Source organism: Poromitra crassiceps (genome assembly GCF_964638095.1).
Source record: "Poromitra crassiceps genome assembly, chromosome: 9".
In the NCBI taxonomy this organism is placed as follows: domain Eukaryota; kingdom Metazoa; phylum Chordata; class Actinopteri; order Beryciformes; family Melamphaidae; genus Poromitra; species Poromitra crassiceps.
In genome coordinates, this window is record NC_139630.1 from 56075908 (window position 1) to 56098712 (window position 22805).

At 43.3% G+C, this 22805-nt stretch overlaps 2 protein-coding genes across 5 annotated transcripts in view; both read right to left on the bottom strand.

Moving 5' to 3' along the window:
• The window catches only part of fynb (FYN proto-oncogene, Src family tyrosine kinase b), a 102491-nt gene extending 98315 nt beyond the window's left edge, over positions 1 to 4176 (bottom strand). For 3 of the 4 annotated variants that reach the window (XM_083643472.1, XM_083643470.1, XM_083643473.1), the window contains exon 1: positions 4054 to 4176. The gene's annotated coding sequence lies outside the window, so the exon portion shown is untranslated. The remainder of the gene's footprint in view (positions 1 to 4053) is intronic. The other variant, XM_083643471.1, reaches the window with a different exon arrangement.
• The window catches only part of LOC310782421 (organic cation transporter protein), a gene marked incomplete at both ends in the record, with an annotated part of 31265 nt that extends 16964 nt beyond the window's left edge, over positions 1 to 14301 (bottom strand). The window contains 9 exons of the mRNA XM_083643081.1: positions 8038 to 8236; positions 9154 to 9262; positions 9772 to 9983; positions 10504 to 10610; positions 10891 to 11014; positions 11706 to 11874; positions 12275 to 12429; positions 12836 to 12939; positions 13954 to 14301. Coding sequence (XP_083499207.1) covers positions 8038 to 8236; positions 9154 to 9262; positions 9772 to 9983; positions 10504 to 10610; positions 10891 to 11014; positions 11706 to 11874; positions 12275 to 12429; positions 12836 to 12939; positions 13954 to 14301 — 1527 coding nt within the window. The remainder of the gene's footprint in view (positions 1 to 8037; positions 8237 to 9153; positions 9263 to 9771; positions 9984 to 10503; positions 10611 to 10890; positions 11015 to 11705; positions 11875 to 12274; positions 12430 to 12835; positions 12940 to 13953) is intronic.
• Between the last annotated feature and the right edge of the window lie 8504 nt (positions 14302 to 22805).

Here is a 22805-nt window from a genome sequence, read left to right on the forward strand (position 1 = left end):
CTAATTGGACATTCATTTCCGTCACGCCCCATTGAAACACACTCACCCCAATACTGTCAGTCATGGAATCAAACGCTTGACTGCAGGCAGTCAAAGTAGGGCTGGGCGATAGGGACCAAAAATCATATCTTGTATTTTTAGGCTGGATGGCGATACACGATATGTATCAGGTATTTTGTAGGAAGTGGGCTAAATGTTCAGTTGTGTATAAGTCAAAGCCACATGAGGTGAGATGTCACTCACACAAGCACTTTTATTAAAACCATCCAAATATCAAAATAAATTGCCTCACAGCAAGTAGGTCCTCCTGGGTTTGATTCCCGCCTGGGACGCCTGTTGGCACTGGGGGTATGTCTCCCCATGCCTTCGGTGCCTGGTGCCCAGGTGGGGTTATCTCGTGACAAGGGGCCTTTCTGTGTGGAGTTTGCATGTTCTCTGCATGCTCCCCTGGTGTTTCCTCCATATAAGAACCCCCAATAAAAACATGGAGAAGATGGTCGCTGGCTGAGTGGAAGTTGCTCCCCAAGAGGGGGAGGAAAAAGCTGCTCCTGGCCTCCTGACCCGAGGAGGACGAGGATTTGAACTCATCTGTGTAATCCCTTCAAATGATTGTAGTGCTGGAGAGGAAGATGTTCAAGAGGTAAGAAAGGTGGATTGGCTTCCAGAGCGCCTCACTGCAGTGAAGTCTCACCACCGCTATTACATCTACTGTATTAGAATTAGTGCCGTCGACTTTTTATCCCATTTTTATCCCCCATTAGTGCTAATTTAATTTATTTATCCTGGTTGTTGCTCCACCCTCTGCCGATCTGGGGAGAGCCGAAACTGGCTCCATGCTTCCTCCGAGACATGGGCAGTTAGCCAGCCGCTTCTTTTCACCTGACAGGGGAAGCTTCACTGGTAGGACATAGCACGTGGGAGGTTCACGCTATTCCAACCAGTTCCCCTCCCTCTGAACAGGCGCCCTTCACGACCAGAGGAGGCACCACGTTAGCAACCAGGATATTGCATGTTTAGGTGAGGGGGTTCCTACAGTATATGAGGGAAACCCCCGGGAGGCACGGGGAGAACATGCAAACTCCACACAGAAAGGCCCTTTTTGACGACCGCACCCGGGCGGCGGGCACTCGAGGACATGCGGACGGGCACGCACTCCTTCAGCGCTCACAGCGTCCCATGTCGTCTGTCTTGACCATTCTTCTGTGAACCAATCAGATTCATGGTCTCACAGTGGGAGCAGAGATTTGGCCGGCTGTCATCCAGCGACAGGCGCACAGCAGCAGCAGCTTGGCAGCACAGTGCTAAAGGAGGAGTAGCTGTATATATAAGCCTGTCTGTCTAACTGGATCTCCACACACCAAAACGCAAAGGACCTAGAATCTGTCACACCATGGATGCCTCGTCCCATATAGCAGAAAGAATCAAAACAAAATAGAACACTCCTCCTTATCCCATGACTCATTCTGACCAAGCAGTTTTCCTGCAACGACTGGCAGGGATCTCTGCCAGCACCACGGCTGTACACACAAATATGGCACATTTAACAGAAGTATAGGCACCGCACTATGGAGGGGATCGTTGCTATATGAATCTGTAATATCCCAATTCAGTAGGATTGATGCCGACTTCCAACAGACATCAGACGCTAAAAAAATTAAAATAGAAATGATGAAAATAGGAATGGCGCGCTGGGTTTGTCTCTATATAGCTGTGTTAAAAGACAATATTTCATCATGAGCACTGGTTTCAGCGGTTGGTTTCCAAGACTACTACCTTTGTTGATCCAACAAGAAAGATAATCCTGGCTCCCTGGGGACAGATTCACACACTAAAAACTGTATTTGTGTATCATCTGCTAGACCTGAACTCATTATAGTGGCACCTGAATGCAGCAGCCCACAACATCCGATGGTTGTAAAACAATTGAACTGTTTTTCCTTTAAGTGGAAATGACAGTATAAGCGGAGTCAGCGAGCCGTCTGCCAACCAACCGCTGGCACTGGTCAACTCAAAACCCAAACGGAAACAGGATTTCTGAAAATAGGGATAATAGTACTACAGTAGACTACTACAGCGGAAACCGTTGCAGCAATAGCAGCAGACAGCAGAGGAGGGAAAGTACAGCATGGGGGCGACTCTACAAAACGTTAAGGGTTGCGCTACAACCCAGGCTTTACGAGTGAGATCGAGAGGTTCGAAACGAAGTAAAACCTTGTTCAAGACCAAACTACTCTGGTGGTGACTGCCGAGTTGCGAGCGACTTCTAGACAAAGAACGATCATCCACGGTACTTAATGCTTTGGCCTTGAGGGATGCCACCTAAAATAAACTTGAAGTTGTTACAAGTGGAGAGTTCTGTGTGTGTCAGATGCCGTTTCAGAAGGCTGTTCAGATCAGTTAGGCTCATTTTGCACACACAGTGCATGGAACAAATGGCTGCAGCCAACAGTGTTTCAGAGGTGCTGGTGGTTTTATGGGCTGAATGTAGAAAGGATACCAATCACTGCTTCTCAAATGACCAATGGAAATAAGAAAGCAATTTCCTAATAGGACGATAGGACGACTTATTGATGATGTTTTAATGAGGCATTCACATTCTCAACACATATGTAAGCCTGATTCAAACGCACATTGTTATTCTTATTGGGCCATATGGAAATGTGCAATAGATCTGCCTTGTTGCAAAGGATATAAAGTGGGTGAACACACACTTCATATAAAGTGGGTGAACACACACTGCAGAGGCGGCGGGTGGCTCCAAAAAATTGGGGAGGACACGAGGAAAACAAAACCCAACACCGCAAGACTATAGGTCAACACCTCTTACATGGCTTGATTGTGTGTGATGTGTTTATATACTAGAGAGGTGTGTGTATCTTTCCCTCTCAGACAATACCACGCGCATCTGGATAAATGGTCCGCAATACGATAGAAAAACCATAGCTGTGTAACGATTCAATACCGAACAACAATAATATAGCACTTATTGGATGCATCACTGCGATGATACAATTCCGTTTCATTCAATTCAAAGTGTTATTCTCATGATGTGTGACATGCATTTCCTACCAGAATGGCTCAGCTCAATTGTTGTTATAGAACTATAACAGCCTTTTATTTAGTCATCTGTGCATCTTTCCTCAAGCAATTATATGTCCATAATGCTGATGTGATGGAATGACTTAGTGATATTTATCCCACTGTGTGAAATCAATCAAGCAGATAGAAGACCTGATGATCAGGTGTAGCTACACTTGTGGCATCAAAATGAATGCAACACAATGGACATTTTCCCTCCAGTTGACTCAATAGAGATATTAACACTTACAGTAGTAGCTGCAGACACAAACACTTTCAATTATCGACACTTTTTTTGTTTTTACTTGCATCACAGAGCACAGACCCTAAACCCACCCAGTGTGCCGGAATGCAGCCTCGCGTCCTCAAGCGAAAAGTTAACGCACAACACAACACAAAACAACACAAGCAGGCAGGCAGGCAGAGCTATAAGCATCCCAGATCACAGAATCAGCAGAATGTGAGGAGGAGGTTGTGTCCTTCATCTGACTCCAGCAGCATCGATACGAGATGCTGTGATGATGATGACAGCGGCAGAGCTCGAGTCGGTAAACAAGCGAACCAATGCGTCAACTCAACGTCAAGATGCCTGGAAGATTTACACGTTTCTCATCATCTTCGCATATGACCGCGGATAACCTATATCTAATTGACCTTAGGCTAACTATGCCATTCTCGTTGCAGAAGCTATAACCTGGAGTAGCTATTAGCCTATTTCTAAGATTAAAAACATCGCATTGGAGCCGACGCCAGACACCAGACAGTCTCCCACAAACGAGACAGAGAGAGAAGAGAGAGAGAAAGAGAGGAGAGATGAAAGTTAACAGGCCAAGTAGCCTGGCTAGTAGACATTTACACACAAGTAACATGACGTCAATATAGATAGTAATCATTAAAAAAAAATCAAAGTGATTCATTTGGCGTTGTGGAGCTGCGCGAGCTGAATGAGGGGTAAAGTGGCAGTATGTCTCTTACCAGTTCGAAGGCGTCTAATAATCCGCAGCGCTGTATTCCATTGCAGTTGTAATGAAATGCAGTTTGTGTAATAATAAAGCTGGCGCTTCTCTGCCTGGTGTCGCCCTGCTCCTCCTCGTCGTGTGATGGCGTTGTGTCTCTGCAGGGCCCCACAATGAAACTAATGCTGCCTTCACGTGCCGTCGGAAATCGTAATTACGACATTCAAGACTCACCTAAAAAAAAATACATTGATACCAGGTTTAAAAAATATATATAGCCTACAAGAAGCAAAAAATATAGGCTATTTATGATTGTTATTGTTTGTATGTGAATTCTGTGTAAATAATTAGTAGGCTATTCAAGATTCATTTTAATAGCCATAGTAGTGTGAGTAATCATATTACAAATGAGGAATTTGGTAGTGCAGTATGCAGCACAGAGGTCACATCAAAAACAGAAAACAGTCTCAAATTATAAATGTTAAATAGTATAGTTGTGTGCCTCCATTTCCACTTGTTTCCAAAAACAAAGCAACAGCGACTAAAAATCTTACTTTCTTAAAGGGTCCATTCCATTTCGATTAAACTCAAAAGCATTCGAATGCACTGACAAGTCGGCAGTAGGAGCTTACGAAGAGCACCTGAAGGCAACATAACGGGACTAGTGGGTAGAATGACAGGTCCCCCGACCAGTCAGAGGGAGTGAGGGGCGGCATCATAGGAGTGGGACAGAACACTGTATGGTGGGATATGGAGGGGTGGAGGTGTTGTGTTTATTGTAAGAAAATAAAGTAGCCTTTGATAAGGTCACCAACAACATCCTGTAATGTCCCTATAGCAATATCACAGTAGGCTACTACTAATATGAGAGAAAAATGTCCTAAAGTAGGCTACTGATTATCACAGGCATATTGGAATGCTTTTTCGGTAGGCACGTACATCTGTGTTTAAATCTGAAGAGCTATAGGGACTAGTGGTAGGCTACTATGGTACTCAACTATAGTACTCAGCCAGTAGTGAGCTTATGGTGAACACTTTTAGTTAGATAGATAGATATATAGATATTATCATTGCTTTAGGAAACTACCGTATATAGATACAGAATAGTTTTGTTGTGGTATTTGTATATCCTACAAACTATTATTCGAAATGGGTGGTACACCAACTGAGCTACTGAATGTGTAGGGTTTCATCTAAATTCACTTCCAGTGATTGCAAAGTAAGCTGTGGGCCACAATTTCTGAATGTGTTATAGGATTATATACAGTACAGTGTGTGAAAGAAACCAGTAGGCCTACATACTCACTGTAGTGTGCAGTGAGCCCTCCTCAATCTTTTCTATTTTACTCGACATTTGAGCGCCATCTGCTGTCTATAAGTAGAACTTCGATGCTTTTATATTGCACAGTGATTAAGGTACTGAAACAGAATAGTCTATAGGCCAATAAGTATTTCTTCCCAGACTCTAAAGCGCGTGCACTGCGGCTCTTGCACAAAATTGAATAATGGCACGTATTAATATAGCGATCAATATCTTATGCCAAATTATTGTGGCCTGTTACAAAAAACAAACAAAGCAATCTTTATCAATTAACAAGTCCGAGTCCTCACTTCCAACTTCCGAGTCCGAATGCATGAATGCTCGAGCCCAAGTCCGAGTCATCAGTGCTCAAATCCAAGTCGAGTCACAAATCCTGAAAATGAGTCCAGGACTCAGACTGAACTCTGAGTCCAACTCGACTACAACAGTGGTAGCATTAGTACAGTAGTATCTATTTCTGAGCTTGTTGGTGGACTTTGAACGCTACATGCCACAGATAAAGCCAGAAGGATGCATTACCAAAGCTTCCCCTGACAGCAAAGCACCAGGGAGGTATGTGTGTGTGTGTGTGTGTGTGTGTGTGTGTGTGTGTGGGGGCAGCTGTTCCTCTCAACGCATCTTCCAAATGCAACTCAACACCGCCTATTACTTACCTGCTAACAGCTGGAATCAGTCACATGACACACTGGAAATCATTCAACATCATCTGATTATGTCCAATTACCCATGGGTCAATCTGCCTCCAAATCCAGAGAATATTGAGGTAAATTAATACTTTATTGCACTTAATAGGCTGTAATTGGAATAGTGATATTGTCATCATCCATCCATCTATCTATCATTAAACACCCCATCCTTAAACTCTCAATCTAAATGCCTTCCTCCATACTGTGTGTGTGTGTGTGTGTGTGTGTGTGTGTGTGTGTGTGTGTGTGTGTGTGTGTGTGCGTGCGTGTGTGTGTGGATATAAACCACACTATGATTTTCTACAACATCAAAAAGATCAAACATATGGGGAGCCTGTGTCAAAACCAAACGTGTCAATGTTGATAGCACATTGCTCCAGAGTGGCAATGTCACGTTAAAGACAGTTCCTGCTGGTTGTTATCGAACCCTCTGCATTAGCTCACTAACTGGCGTTTAAGTGAGTTCAGTTTCCATCTCTCAACAAGAGTTACTTTGTGCTAGAAGGGTTACAATCACACAGAAACATATTTGTATTCAACTAGAAAATGACAATCTGATTAAAAAAAAAAGTATTAGTGACATAAATAAATGTAAGAGGCGTTTGGGGAGAATCATCATTTGATAACAGGATCTGCTTTGTTATGTGAAACCATTGTGAAGTCAAGAAGAAGTCAAGAAGACCAGGCCTGTTTCTGATGGAATCTACATGACTTTAATGACAAAGTATATTTTCATGAGCCGGTTCCCAGGCTGAGTCTTAATTTAGTGGATAGCTATAGGGAATTCTAACATTAGATAGTAATATTTACATTGAGTAATATACTATTCCATTATCAAAACAAACTGCTGATATTCACCAACATAACATAAAAAGTTGTATAAAATCAAATATATTTAAAAAACACACCAGTCAACTGGTGATATTTTTTCTGCTGTCGAAAAAATGGGAAATACAGGACAACTGTTGTTTATGGGCTCAGAATACGGGTACCGGTATCTTACACTGACCCAGGAGGAGAAAGTCCACGACTGACATGGTGCCAGGTGGGTCCATCAGTCCAGAGAGCTGCTATCAGTCTGTCCTGGTGCTGCTGAAGATGTCTGTGCTTTTCGCAGACAAGCCTCATAGAAGACGGGCTTCATGTCGCCCTCCTCCTCACTGGTGAGAGACAGCAGAGACATTTCAATCAAACCACCCTCATGCCCCCGATGCAGCTGTGGAAGCAGTGAATAATAATATTTCCTGTTCTGTGTCTATTTCAGAAACATACATAAAGGTTTCCATCTTTTGTAACCACCCCCCCATTTTATAAAGCACTACAAACTTTTTCTGTTTTAATCTAATTATTTATGAGATTTTTTTTAATATACATATTTTTGGGAACTATATTCCAATCAATTGTTTTGTGAAGTAGGAGTGTGCACCTTTCATGCTCTTCTGAGAAATCTGACGTTTAAGTTTATTTGTCGTTTGAATGTATCTCATAATCTGATTATCATGCTGCTGACTCAACCCAGTTTCAGTAGTGTGAAATACCAATCGTGCATTTGGAAACACTGGTATAGTGCCTTACTTTAGTGTTCTGATTGTTTTATTTTTTCTTTAAATGTAGTGTTTTTTGCTTGTGTGTCTTCTTATTGGACCTTATGTGTCTGTCAATAAAGAGTTGATGATGATGATGATGATATATGTTCCTTATTCTTTTTACATTCAGAGGACGCATAGCACATTTCATTGCACTGTTGTTGTGCATATGACAAATTAACAAACCAGTGAAAACTACACCCGGTTTCACCGATTAGTCCACCATAGCACATGGTTGCTCAACCCTACTACAGTAGGATATGATATGGCCACCCCCCATAAAAATAATAAATAAATAAATAAATAAATAAATAAATAAATAAATAAATAAATAAACAAACAAACAAACAAACAAACAAACAAATAAATAAATAAATAAAAAGAGCAGAGTCAGACCTGGGGGTGGATACCTCCATGTCCTTGATGGTGTCAGGCAGTGGCTTATTGGCCGTCTCAGGCAGCAGCAGGGTGAGGGCCGAGCCCAGCAGGGGGCACAGGCCAAACAGAATCATGGGAGCCTGCTTACTGACCCCCCTCAGCAGGTAGATGATGGGAGCCAGGACCCCGCCCGCCCGGGCACACATGGAGCACATACCTATCCCGCTCTGCCTGGGAGTCAGAGAGAGAGAAACAGGGAGAGAGTGACAGGTCTGTCAGAAGGCAAGCACGGACGGTACACTATTGAATGTGCTGAACAGGATTTCTCGCGCACGTCTCTAAACAATTAATCATCATCTAAATATATCATCTTTATTGACCTCTGTCGATTAGTAGGAGGAATTGCAACAACATTGATACAAATGACCCTCACCTGCCTGTCTGTGTTTACTGAGAAGACAGGTGCGATTCTGCGTAACATGAGATACAGACGCGCGCCACTTGAGTGAGGGCGTTTGAAATCACTCAAGGAACAAGTCGCTTACCCATTGCCTCAATTCCATCAAGTTCCCTTGTAGAAGGTGATAGTTGGAGCTGACAAGGCAATATAGGTAATAGACTGCCAACCGCTTCTAGAGTTGTCTGAGTAAAAAGGCATGATAAAACGGATAAGACCTGGGCTTTTTTTGGTTTGCTTGCTTACTTATCAAACCTAATTTATAACATTGTCTTGAAATAAAAAGTGTCTCGTGCTCCCTTGCGTTTGTCTCATATCACTCTGATCTAGTTCAGGTCTAGTTGGGCTGATTCTCTGTGAAGTCCTTTGAGATAATGCCTGTGATAAAAGGCGATAGAAATCAAAACAAAGTGGACCTTGAACTGGAACATAGGCACAGCTCACTTCATTTTAAAATGTCAACAGTCAGGGCTCAGGAGAGACTCTAACTGCAAGAGATGCTATCATTTTGTAGAAAGAGTGAAAGGGTGCAGGGGAGGCCTAGTGATTAGAGAGACGCTCCTGTAACAGATATAGAGTACAGGTTCAATCGCAGCAACAGCTGTGTATGCACGGTCAAATCTGAGTCAAGATCTTTGTTAGGAAGCAGGAATTTCACCAAGAAGGCAGAAGAGGATTTGGGAATGCTCACCTGATGACTGTGGGGAACAATTCAGCGGAGTAGATGTAAATAATGGACAGAGATGCTGTGATCCCAAACTTCCCAACCATGGCCAGGACAGTTCTGATGACGGAGACGTCTGGGGAGGAAAAGTCAAAGGTTTTAACACCTGAAGATCAGGATGTTCTTCCACAGATGGGAAATACTTGCTGTTGTTTACTGTGTTTCAACACCGAAGTACCGATTTTGTGGGCGTTCCCACACAGACCGTCTCGTCTGTATCTATATATATCTATATATACTGTAGGCTTCACTGTCACCTGGAATGTGATGTCACCGCAAATAAGTAAATACTGCTGATGCAGTGAGTGCTAGTGAGACTAACATTTTTAATTTCAGTGAATAGGCTTCTACATAGGTATATACATGGTAGCGAGGATACTCAAAAATAAAAAAGTATCCTGGCTTGTGGCTACCATGTACAGTATATACATAGAGGCCTATTCACTGTATTGATTTTTTTGTATTTTACCAGCCAATTTTTTGGAATACCTAGACAATCTTACCACCCACAGCAAAAATGTAGCACAATCTGGCTTCTTCTCTGTGGCATACAGCACAGCTTTACACAAACATGTCTGTCCGTACCATCGGGTATGAAGATGGTCAGCAGGCAGGACAGACCTCCCAGTGCGAGGAAAGCCAGCTGGGAGAACTTGCGGGAGCGGTTGAGGGTGAACAGGGTGATGGTGCGGGCAGGCATCTCCACCAGGCCAAAGATCATCTGGGTCAGGTAGATGTTCATCCCAAAGTCGGAGATGTTGAGGGACAGGCCGTAGTAGACGAGCACGTTGACAAACCTGGGACAGGTTTAGGAGGGGAGATGCTGTCATAGTGGTGAATAGTTTGCCGTTCTATGTTTCTACAGATCGGCTAAACTGGCTTCTTTCTCCTTTTTGCCAGAGGCGTCGCAGACGGAGCCAGAAGATGGAATGGCACAAACAGATCAAAACATTTCTGACAAAACAAATCCTCTGAATATCCGTTAGGCCTTAAAAACAGAAATGGTCTGAAATCCCGTGGGGTGGCCCTTTGATTTATTTGGGGGACTGTTGGGAATACGTTTTTACAATTGTAAATGTATTTAACATATATTACAAGTTATATTGATAACAATATGATGATATGACTTGCTTCTTTAGTTTACTGCAATGTCATGTCACTGCTCTGTGCCGAGATACCCACCAAACGATGATGTACTCATATTCAATTGTCCCTGTAATGCAGTAAAGGTAATCAGATTACATTCTGGTCTTAGAGTAATCTGGTGTATCATGTTACTGCTCGAGCATTTAGTGCTAAGACTGTGATTATACTTACCAAAGGTAAAAAATGATCAAGGACTGCTTCCTCATTTTTGGGGTTCGAACGAGGTCTATCACCGTGTGTTTTCTCTTCTTCTCTGTTTGCTCTTTGCTTTTAGAGGCCTGGAAAAAAGAAGAGTTGGATGGACTTTGGAGACAGGGTTCTAGAATAATGCATGTGTTGTGCACAGTACTGCTACTGTCATTTGCATCTGCAAATGTGGTTCGGCCTAACTGAACGATAACGCAAGTTTTGCAAATTATGCAAAGCAATAAAAGATATCTTCAGACTCCAACACACCCCTCTGTTTGATACTGTTTTGCACAGGTATTTCACTCTCACTGCTACTGAAACAGGATTAACTTGAGTACTGATCAGTGGTAATCAATGAACAAAGCCCACCTGGCATATCTCCAGATCTTCACGGAAAGGCTTCCCATTCAGCAGAGCTGCTTTTCGGATCAGCTCCCACGCTTCCTCTGTCCTGCCGTTGGCCATCAACCAGCGGGCCGACTTTGGTAAAACCCTAATGATGTAGACACAAGTCAGTCAGGTGACCTCATAAACATCTACATGACCTACAGAGTGGGACACCATGGTAGCAAGACACAAGAGAGAAACATGGAAATTCCCTCCATGAGCCAGTATATCAATATATCAAATAAATAATAAAATAAATCAATATATTTGACTGTACTCCACTGTGAGAAGTATAAGAGGAATTTAGCGTCAACATAATGTGGACACTTTAGTCATGCATTCTTCACAGATTTTGCTCTAGATCATTGGGGATGATAACAGTATTTTATCATGGGCTTTCACAAATAACAGCATTATGGGCGTCTGGTGAGTATAGCGCTAGTGGTAGCCCTGCTTACCAACACGAGGGTCGCGGGTTCGAGCCCCCGTGTTGCAGACATGGTCAACTGTGTCTGTGGGAAGACAGTAAGGGCATGGATGCTCCTGTGTTGCACCACTACCTCCACTGGTGAGGGGGGGAACTGGGGAGAATAGCATGATTCTCCCATGCGCTACGACCTGCCCGTGAAACTCCTCGCTGTTAGGTGAAAAGAAGCGGCTGGTGACTGCACATGTGTTGGAGGAGGCATGTGCTAGTCTATGGCTCTCAGTTTTATTGAGGTTTTTAAGATATTGCTATAGTCATCTCTCTGAAAAGTCTACTATCCCATTTTCCAAAGTTGGGCCACATTGCTCACCAGATGTAGAAGATGAAGAGGAAACCAGGGGCTGAGATGGCCAGCTGCAGTTTACGCCAGTCTCTAATGAGGTACGCCACTCCTGCCAGCAGAATGTAGCCCACGCCAAAGAAGTAGTCGCTAATGATACCAGCCAGCAGACGCTGCTTCCATCCCGTCCATTCTGTGCCTAGATGGGACCAATCAGGACAGGATGCATAAATTATACAGCATAGTATATGTACGCATAACTATCTCATATACTAAATGTATTAATTTCCATGTCAGATCGAATATACACTTTGTGAAAACAAACAAAACATTATTTTATTATTATTGTCATTTCTGTTCTCAAATTCAGTTGCATCTTGCTTTCTTGTTGTTTTATTTGAAGAGGGTTTTCTCTATACAGTATAATATTCTGTATCATTTTTCCTATTGTTCTGTGTTGATCAATATGTGTAGAGTGTTTTCAATTCTGTGTTTTATCACTGAACTGAAAGCAAAACAAAAACTATTGGTGAGACTTATGTGAAATTGATCAGATAATGGAGATGGAGAATGGTTGTATTTTTTGCAGGGGAACTGACCTAAGACAAATGCATTCATGATGACACCAGAGATGGATGTTCCAACCATAAAGCGCAGCAGGTTGTAGACGTAGAGATGAGGGGCGAAAGCAGCAGCAACACCAAACACTGCCTGTATAGCCAGGCTGATGAGGAGAACGGGCCTGCGACCGTACCTGTGACGAGAAACCTCAGTTTTACACTAACAGCTATGGCTTGGTTTGCCCACACTTAGTCAAGAGCACTAGGCTGTGTTTGGAAGGCTCAACCATGAAACCACGAAGCGTTAAAATGCCTCAAATGCTTTTGTTAATGGTTAGTCAAGTGATCTAACTGACTGTCTATTAATTATGAATGACACATGTCTAAGATTGCGGTTTCTTTCAACTATATGTCAAGAAGAAAAGTGATAAGACTTAACTTAAGTAGGTTTTGAAAACTCTCAGGGCTTACTGGACAAATTATTTTGCCATAAAGTTTCTACTGACTCAAACTTCAGTGACAGTATATAATTGATGATTTAAAATAATGTAGTAGAGAAAAGACCTGCCCTGGAGATAGAGGGATTGTTATCAAACTTACTTGTCAGCTAAGCTGCCAAACACCACAGCTCCCACAAGGAGGCCAAACATGTAAATGGAGGAGCTAATGCTGTTGAGGGTGCTGCTGCCACAAACCAGGTCCCACTGTGATGAACAGGGAGAAAGACCTTCACTGTGAGGAACAGGGGAGAAAGACCTTCACTGTGAGGAACAAGGAGAAAGACCTTCACTGTGATGAACAGGGAGAAAGACCTTCACTGTGAGGAACAGGGAGAAAGACCTTCACTGTGAGGAACAGGGAGAAAGACCTTCAGTTGAAAACCTTTGTATACCTGCACTCTGAGTCAGTGTTCAAGCTCAATACTTTAACGCAGTGATTCTCAACCTTTTTCAATATGACCCTAATTTAGTCCACAGACCCCATTTGATGAGATTTTTCCTCCGACACAAATCTGAAAATATTTGTATATCGTCAGATATGATTTTGTCCAGAATCCCATCATGACATCTGTATTGTAGGTCGAGAGATAACAAATTTACTGTGATCAAAAAAGTCATTTTTCTACATCCTCTAATTGTGGTAACATTTTGTAAAATGGAATAATGGTGAAGTTTAAGAATTGATCAGCTTGCTGAGGACCACCTGGACCACCTGGAACTCCCTCAAGCAGCCCCTGGTGTTCCCCAAACCCCACGTTGAGAACCGCTGGTTTCAAATCCTGGAGCCGATATCTGCCTGGCTCTGGTATTTTCATATGACATCACATGGCACATGGCTGGATTTAGAGTCTCGACCAGGGGTGGGCAATTATTTTTCCTGACGGGCCACATGAGAAACCCAAACGGTTGTCGGGGGCGTAGTGAGGGCCGGTTCTGGCCCCCAGGGGGCGTAGTGAGGGCCGGTTCTGGCCCCCAGGGGGCGTAGTGAGGGCCGGTTCTGGCCCCCAGGCCGTATAATGCCCTGGTTTGCCCTATCAGGTCCACAGGTGGTAGAAACCGACCAGGCTGTGTGGGGAGACCTGGATGATGCCTGCACGACCCTGCAAGCCTCCACATTGCTAAGCTGCCTGGAGTCCTCTCATGCTAAACACATCAGGAGAGAATTCAGACATAGGAGTTCAGCACCTGAGCCGAATGGGGCATGGATTTCTCACTCACCTCGGTTACTATGGTGCTGTGGAAGGTCTCCTTGCTGTACTCCCATCCCCCTTGGCAGCTCCCGGCGCCATGGCCACTGCCGAGATCCAGAGCACCGCTGTGGTTCAGCTGGTCCCGGCAGGACAACTCGGGCTGGCCAGACAAAAGGCTGAAGTTAAAGACTGAAGTAGCCGGAGCACCTGCTGAGAGCAAGGAGGAACGGCACAAATGAGGAGGAACGGCCCCGGTGAAGACGGAGGCCAGCATGTGGAACGCCAGAAAGATCTGGGGTAGACAAATCCATATGTACAAGATCTTCTGGAACTTCCCAAAGCCTCCAATGAGACAGAGGATTTCATCAAAATTCATTTCTCTGACTCTTCTCCTGAAATGTGCTGCTCTGTAACCTACCACCTCTGATGCAAGAGGTTCCTATGATGCTCCTCAAAGGGGCTACCAAAGAAGAAGCTGGTGGACGGCAGAGTCAAGTCTGTCAGTCAAAACGTCTGAGGTAAACCACAGCTGCCCTGAAGTTAGTGTCTCTACCAGGCTGATGCTAAAAAGAGTGAGATGGTCACCCCATTCAGATGCAGTCACACGTGTGTTTGAGAGCAGCCTGCAGCGATCTGCACTGAGCTGACAGAGTAAGTGTGATTTCACCACACTCTGATGGGAGTGGCCCTAGAGCCAGGGGGAGTGGCTGCTTTCTTGGGGGTGGAGCTGCTTTTCATTGATGGCTGAGATGGCTGTAGTGTCTCTCTTTCTCTCCCTTTTCCCCTTTAACTTAGGCAATCAATTTGGAAAGTTTCAAATTGGTGAGTGTGATGATCTCTTGTCTTGTTAAAAAAATGCATTTTTATAAATAGTAGGGCTGTCGCCTCCAAATTTTGCCAAAAAACTTTTCAGGGGTCTGGAATGAATCCGCCCACGGGGGGCACTACTGTGATATTTTACGTTTTTATTTAGGCCTTCACACAACAGAGCCATTGTGACATCTTCAGCATTCCTTCCTGCTTCACACTGTCTGATGATCCCACCCACACTGTGCCACCATGCCCCTGAGCTGCTTAGGAACCGACAAGCAGGTCCTAACCGTACTCTCAAGAACGGCACCCGGATGGTGGTGGTGCAGATGATGGACAAGGTGGTTGCATGTGTGATTTCTGTAGGGACAAACAAGGTGAAAGGATCTTCCTGCCAATAATTCCTCACCATGACAGAAATGATGAGTTTCCGATCAGATGGCAGTTCCCATCAGACTGGCTTTCTCAGTTACCATCAACAAAGGTCAAAGGGCAAGAGGATGACCGCGTTGTTATCTAGCGCTACCTCAGCCAGTGTTTGCTCATGGCCAGCTCTACACAGCCTTCTTCAGAGGAAAGCAAGCCAGCAGCATGAACTTATTGAAGGTGATGAGGAGGGAATAACAGACAATTTAATCTATAAGGAGCTGCTGTAATACTGTATTCATACCGGGTCTTCCCTTCACCTCACCTCAACATATCTGAATGTTTGAAAAATGTTTAGGCTTTTTTCCCCAATCAACTCTAAATCTAACTCTAGCCTAATATTTTTTAGGCTAAATAAAACTTTTAATAATGTTTTTATTATTTTGAAAATATTATTTTATATTTAAAATGTAAATTGTCTATACAATATAATATGTATTAGAACACGGCTCTCTCGAATACTCGATTCTGATTGGTCAATCAACAATATTCACCGGTCATTATTTCTCGACAACCGACCGCTGCTCTGCCACACCTGGATTAATCAGTTGGTAAGAGCATTTTGTCCGCAGACGCTACTAATTAGGCCAACCAGTTGCAGCTGTGGTGTCTTGTGTGCCAATTACGAATGAAACCGCTTTGTGTTGAAAACGCTATTAAAAAATCTATTTGAATAATTATTTTTGTCAGATTATTGAATGATTTAGTTGTAGGCCGTGTTCTAAGCGGGATAATGTATACTGAGCCGGTGATTACTGGAAATAATGACCTTCAGGTGAATGATTTAGCCCTCCGCTGCGCGTCGGGCTAAATCATTCACCTGTCGGTCATTATTTCCACAGTAATCACCGGCTCAGTATACATTATCCCTTACATAATGTAAGCCTAATGTAATTTCACATAGCCTAACTATTTTTGGCCCACTACGGGCCTCCATCCAGATGAATTTTTGTCCCTTCATAGGAAAGAATTTGGGCACCTCTGTTCTAAATGTTACTTCCACAGTATTGGGGCTCACCTTCATAAATGGCAACGTTTTATCAAATCACCACCATTTTCGCGTTGAAGCCACGTACTTTATTAGTAGAATCTTGTTTTTTATTTTGTTAGGTGAATTTTACACCAGTTTGGGTTAGCCACTAGTTAGGCATGATAGAAGGACTACTGATGTACATGACTGCAGTGAAATTTCCCCAACGCACCAACATTTGAATTTTTTACCAATATTTGAAAATGGGCTTATTTTACTGGTCGGACTCCGGGCGGCTGTAGGCTGTAAAATGTGTTTTTTTAAATGTCAACAAGAGTGAATTTTACACCAGTTTGGGTTAGCCACTAGTTAGGCATGATAGACGGACTACTGATATACATGACTGCAGTGAATTTTCCCCAATGCATTAAAATTTGAATTTTTGAACAATATTTCAAAATGGTCTCATTTTACTGTTCTGTTGTAATGTGTCTCATTGATATGGGCAGACATTTCACAAGCCCATGAGCAGAAGTGACTACCTTTCACATAACCACATCATCCATTGTGCATATTAATGGGGCACCCATACTTGATAATCTCTCCTGATGTCTTCTGAGAGGCAAATCAGGTGAGTCAGCAGCTATTGACCAGTGTGAAGTGGTCAGCAGGAGTTTTCTGTACACAGTCTCCTTTAGATTTGTTCTGCTGGTCCTTTATATTTGTTCTGCTGGTCTATTTTCATTCAAACATTAAACTAGAGCTTCATCTTAGTGTTCTTATGTTCATTATGTTGGGTGTCATAGGTAAATTTCTACTTAAATTCTTATTGTAAAAATCGGACTTTATCATGCTTTTATTCTGAAGGCAAAACACTAAACCGGAAGTGAAATTCCTGCTGGGCGGTAGTCAAATTCCTGCTCACCTCACACTGGTGATTGTGAGTTATGGTGTGATGTTTCTCCCCCAGACTGCTGCATGTGAAGAAGGAGCTGGTTTCTGTCTCCAACTGTTGGTGGAAGGTGAGTAGTGTAACTTTAAAGCAGGCAGAGAATCACAGGTAAATTACCACCACACAGACTGATAGACTCTCGGTTGTCGGTTACAATCTTATTGACAGCAACCAGAAAGAAGCCTCCATCTTTACTTCAGTAAAAGTAGGCTACCAATACAATCATGTAAAAAATTATAATTTCAAGTAAAAGTCCTGCATGAAAAACCCTACTTAAACTCTGATTTTCAACCAGCTTTGTATCATTACAAAATCAGTAGTACAGTAATGTAAACCGTTTTGATGTCATTCATTTCGTTTGACAGTTACTGAGAGTTGATTTGAGTTCAGTTGCGGACCATGAGATGTAATTCATGCACAAATCACTGGTCCACAACTTAACTCAAATCAACTCTCAGTCTCAATAACTGACAACTAAATAAATTACTTAACTGTTGACAGTTTTCTGATAGGCTACTACTGATTTTGTAATGATACAAAGCTGGTTCAAAATCGGCGGAGTGTTCCTGTAAAAGTACACAAGTATTAAGTTTAACACTCAAATCATACATCAATGTGTAAGCAGCATGTTAATTACTGTTGTAGCTGCTGAAGGTGGATCTAGTTTGAACTAATTTATTTATTGCTGGGCAATATATCAGTATTATATCAATATGATATGAACTAGATGGTATTAGATCTTGGATGTGGTAATATGGTGATATGAGACTAGATCATGGTCTTAGATGTTGGAGGTGATATATGAGACTAGATTATGGTTTTAGATGTTGGATATGGTAATATGAGACTAGATATGGTTTTAGATGTTGGATATGGTAATATGAGACTAGATATGGTCTTAGGTGTTGGAGGTGATATGAGACTAGATTATGGTTTTAGATGTTGGATATGGTAATATGAGACTAGATATGGTCTTAGGTGTTGGATATGGTAATATGGTGATATGAAATGTGTGTTTTAAAGGCTGCATTACAGTAAAGTGATGTCATTTTCTGAGTTTACCAGACTGTTCTCGCTATTCTATTTGCCTTTTACCCACTTCAGTATTATGTGGATACATTACTGATGAACATCTCATTCTGTAAGTATTTTGTGAAAGCACCAATAATCAATATTGTCACAATATCGATTGATCGTTAGGTATATTTGGTCAAAAGTAGTTACCGTATTTGATGTCCATATCGCCCAGCCCTAGCAGCTGTATATTTGAAAGCAGGGAAGGAAACCTGTCTTTGCCTGTTATTTTGCTGACAGTCTTGTTTTGTGTGTGAATACCTGCTGTGTTTCTTCCAGTAGTCAGTAAAGTGTGAAGTCGTATCAGCAGTGATGATGAGCAGTGGCACCGGGACACGAAGCACCTGGTGAGTCTGACGCACAACTAGGGATGGGTATGGTATTTCTCTGATACTGGTGCTAAAATGATACTTTTAAAATGGTACCGGTGCCTGAACAGGTACTTTTTGTATATTTTAAAACAGATTTTTATTTATTTATTCAAAGAGGATTTCAAACGATAATGTTAGTTAGTGTTATATGCCCTATATAATGTTAGTGAAGGTGCGTGCGGCAGCGGTTTCTGAGCACCGGAGGGCGATATTTCACTCAGCAGCTCGGGCATGGCACCTAAATGAGGCATGATTTCGAATCGCACATAGGTTACGCAAAAACCACGCCCTGTGCCCGCCTACGCAGCAGTCAAGCGCCGGGATTGGCCAGGAGCAAGTCTTTTGTCTTCTTTTGACAGCTAGAATCTCCCACACCACAACCAGCAAATGAAAAATATAAAAAATATAAAATTAAAAATACAATAGGCTACAGCACATAGGCCTAGCTTCCCCCCCCCCCCCCCCAGGCCAGTGAAGTCCCAACAATCTACAAAAACATGCAATAATATAAAATCATAGATAAAAAGTTGAATCATACACAATAAATGAAACCAAAAGTAAAGGGTTAGCCTTCCCAATGGCCAAGGGCAGCATCTGTTATTTTGGCTGAGGCGGGTGGTCAGAAAGTCAAATAACATTAAAATACATTGTATGCTTTGGTGTGATGTAGGATTTTGTCTTTCAATATCCTCATTGCAGCGATCGCTGCAGCCTCGCTTGGTGTTGTTGCTTCTCACAGGAATGTGTCCCTGTAACGGAGCCCAACATGAGCATGAGCGCCAATCCCGGCGCTCGACTGCTGCGTAGGCGGGCACAGGGCGTGGTTTTTGCGTAACCTATGTGCGATTCGAAATCACGCCTAAATGAGGGACCTTCTGCATTGTAATTCAGTACCGGTTGTAAAAATACAAGTACCAAAGTGGTTCTGGTCCAGACGCCCACAGCATGGGCCAGTTAGGAGACAAACAAGATGATGATAACTTATAGAGATACTAGGCTATTAAAGATTGCATTCAAATTCATATTCAGAACAGTTTTTAAATATAAAAGTGAGATAAACACAAAAAATATTGTATGCCCTCATTGTGTATATAATATAGCTATGCATTATACATAATACTGTATGCTAGTTGACCTGTGGGATTTGGGCCCCCCCCCCCCCCTCCTCCCCTGTGGGAGTTAGACCCACCCAGTCTGCCCCCCCCGATGTGGGAGTTGGACCCCCCCCTGGGAGTTAGACCCACCCAGAGCTGTATAATAGAAGAGTTGCAACATCTCCATTCACTCCAATGGACCACAATGGAGGAGTGATGCCTGACAGCTAGTTTGAGTGATAAGTGAGGCAGGAGGAATGACAGCGTTTTCGTGTGAGGACTGAAGGTGTTTCAGAGCACACTCGACGGTTTACTATAGGAGACATGACAACTGACAACGCTTAGACTGAGGAACGATAGCCTAAACTCTGACGGACGAGGATGCCCTAAAATGGTTGCCGCACGCGTGTCATACATATGCATTTCATGAGACTGGGCTGTGGTATCATATATAATGTGAGAACATATTTTCTGGTTCCTGCGAGGAACCACAAAAGTCATGTTTTAAAATACTTAAAAATTATTATTTTATTTAACAAAGTTTTCCCACACAAGTAAAATAAATGGAGGGGGGAGTGGAAGCATCTACTCTTTCAGCTTAATTGAAAAATGCTATTTTCTATGAATATTCAAATGTGCAAATATCACAGGTTATTAGCTAGCCAATCTGTAGCTAACATTAGCAACCAGTAATGATAGCCAACTCTCGGTCCAGTGCTACGACTCAGACAAATCCGCACTGCGCTGGAAATTCCAGGTTTCCATGTTTGGAGTCGGGTATATTTCCCTGCATTTGCATATTAAACAGCAAATTGTATTTTGAATTTGTGACATACCAAATGTAGCTCATCTCTACTGAAAAACGATGCACCGCTACAAGTCAGTAAAGACTTTTCTTTTTACGGGACGTAAAACACTTTTTGACTTAAGGGTTCGAGACCTTGTTTCATATCCACGTCATAATCTGAGTTACCTGGACATCCCTCTGAGTTGCCTGGACATCCCATGTTAAAATATGTCTAGTATGTTCAAATCTAACTGGTCTTTCCCCTCACCACAACACAGATCATCTCCACCAGCATCCTCACAGTCCAGCCTTTAACACGTTTCTGTGGTAACTGGTAGATCCACATGTTGGATCTGCACATTGAAGTTTAATTCTGTTTATGTAGTTGCTACATAGAGATCTGTCTGCCGGCCTGTCCATTAACCAATTAACCAATTAACCAAGCACAATGCATCCTGTTCCTCATAGTAGCTCTGGAAAGTTGGGAAAACAAAAAGAAATGTAAGGTCAATGCTCCTGTATGTACAAGCTGACTGAAGCTCGCTGAAATGTACTTTGTGCGCGCACTGTGTGTGTGTGTGTGTGTGTGTGTGTGTGTGTGTGCACTGTCGATGAAACTTTAGTGAGCTTCACTCAGCTTGTACGTACAGAAGCGTGACCCCAATGACCTCGCATGCATTTTTGCCAAACTTTCCCAGAGCTACTATGAGGAACAGCATGGATCGTGCTGAGAAAGAACTCTAACAAACAACATCATCATTGGTAAGTAGCAAATAGGGCTAGACTTTGAAAAATGTGAACTATCCCTTTAATGCTCTGTGGAGTGTACAGAACAAGTGAGCAGGCTTTGTTCTGGGCTTTCCCTCTGATCCTTTATGAGGATGGATGGAGATAGATCTCTTTCCTCAGTGTAAATAATCAAGGAATGTGAACTCAAATATGTCTCAGTCCACATCAAGTAGGACCACACTGCTTAGCAGCACATTCATCAAACAGCATACACTGAATGTATTTACCTCTCCAATTTTACTTATTCATTCACTTTTTGTCGCTCCGTTTGAGTAAGAACTAGAAACACTGCATCAGGGTTGTATTGCCTCCGCCAACAAGTCAACAGTCTGCCCAGACTCAGACAAGCACAAATACCTTGAAGCCCACAGTGCAGTGGTGTGGCCCATGGGGAGGCCCGCCTCCAACCTCTGCTCTACGACCTTCCTATCCCTGGCTACGGCCCAATTTCCCTAGCCCCTCCCCCTTACTGATCACCCCCCCCCCCACGACCCACCTCCCCCCTAGACAACCCTGCTCTCGAATCCCAACTCTCTATGACCTCTGTATCCCTAGCTACAGAAGCCCGTTTCGCTCACCACGCCCCTTCCCACCAACCACACCCCCTAGCCAGTCCCCCTACACATCCTTGAATCCCGACTCTCTACGACCTTCCTATGTCTAGCTCCGCCCCTTTCCCTCACCACACCCCCTCCACCACCCACATCTCCTACCCCTGTTGTGGTTAATCTCTCTGCACAATAGGCTTTTTGACTTAGATATTTTTATGGGGGTTTAATATGATACTATACAATATTTTTCTATACCCCCTACCCAACCCTTGAATGTCTCGCCAATCGTGCCATCCCTACCTGAGATATCGCGTTAACAAGCATGAAAATGGCGGCCGTGAGGTCACAGTGACCTTTAACTTTGACCACCAAAATCTAATCAGTTCATCCTTGAGTCCAAGTGGACGTTCAAGTTAAATTTGAAGAAATTCTGTCAAGGCGTTCCTGAGATGACGCGTTAACGAGCATGAAAATGGCAGTCGTGAGGTCACAGTGACCTTGAACTTCTTTGACCACCAAAATCTAATCGGTTCATGTTTGAGTCCAAGTGGGCGTTTGAGACAAATTTGAAGCAATTCCGTCAAGGTGTTCCTGAGATATCGCATTAACGCGCATGGAAATGCCGTTTGTGAGGTCACAGCGACCTTGACCTTTGACGACCAAAATCTAATCAGTTCATCCTTGAGTCCAAGTGGACATTTAAACCAAAGTTGAAGCAATTCCGTCAAGGTGTTCCTGAGATATCGCGTCGCATTAACGAGAATCGGACGTACGTACGTACGGGCAACCTGAAAATGTAATGCCCCGCTATCGCCGGGCGGCGGCATGATGACATACTGTGATTCCTTGTAGCATGCGGAGGGAGCGTGCTGTTATAGAGCGGAGGGAGCGTGCTGTTATAGAGCGGAGGGAGCGTGCTGTTATAGAGCGGAGGGAGCGTGCTGTTATAGAGCGGAGGGAGCGTGCTGTTATAGAGCGGAGGGAGCGTGCTGTTATAGAGCGGAGGGAGCGTGCTGTTATAGAGCGGAGGGAGCGTGCTGTTATAGAGCGGAGGGA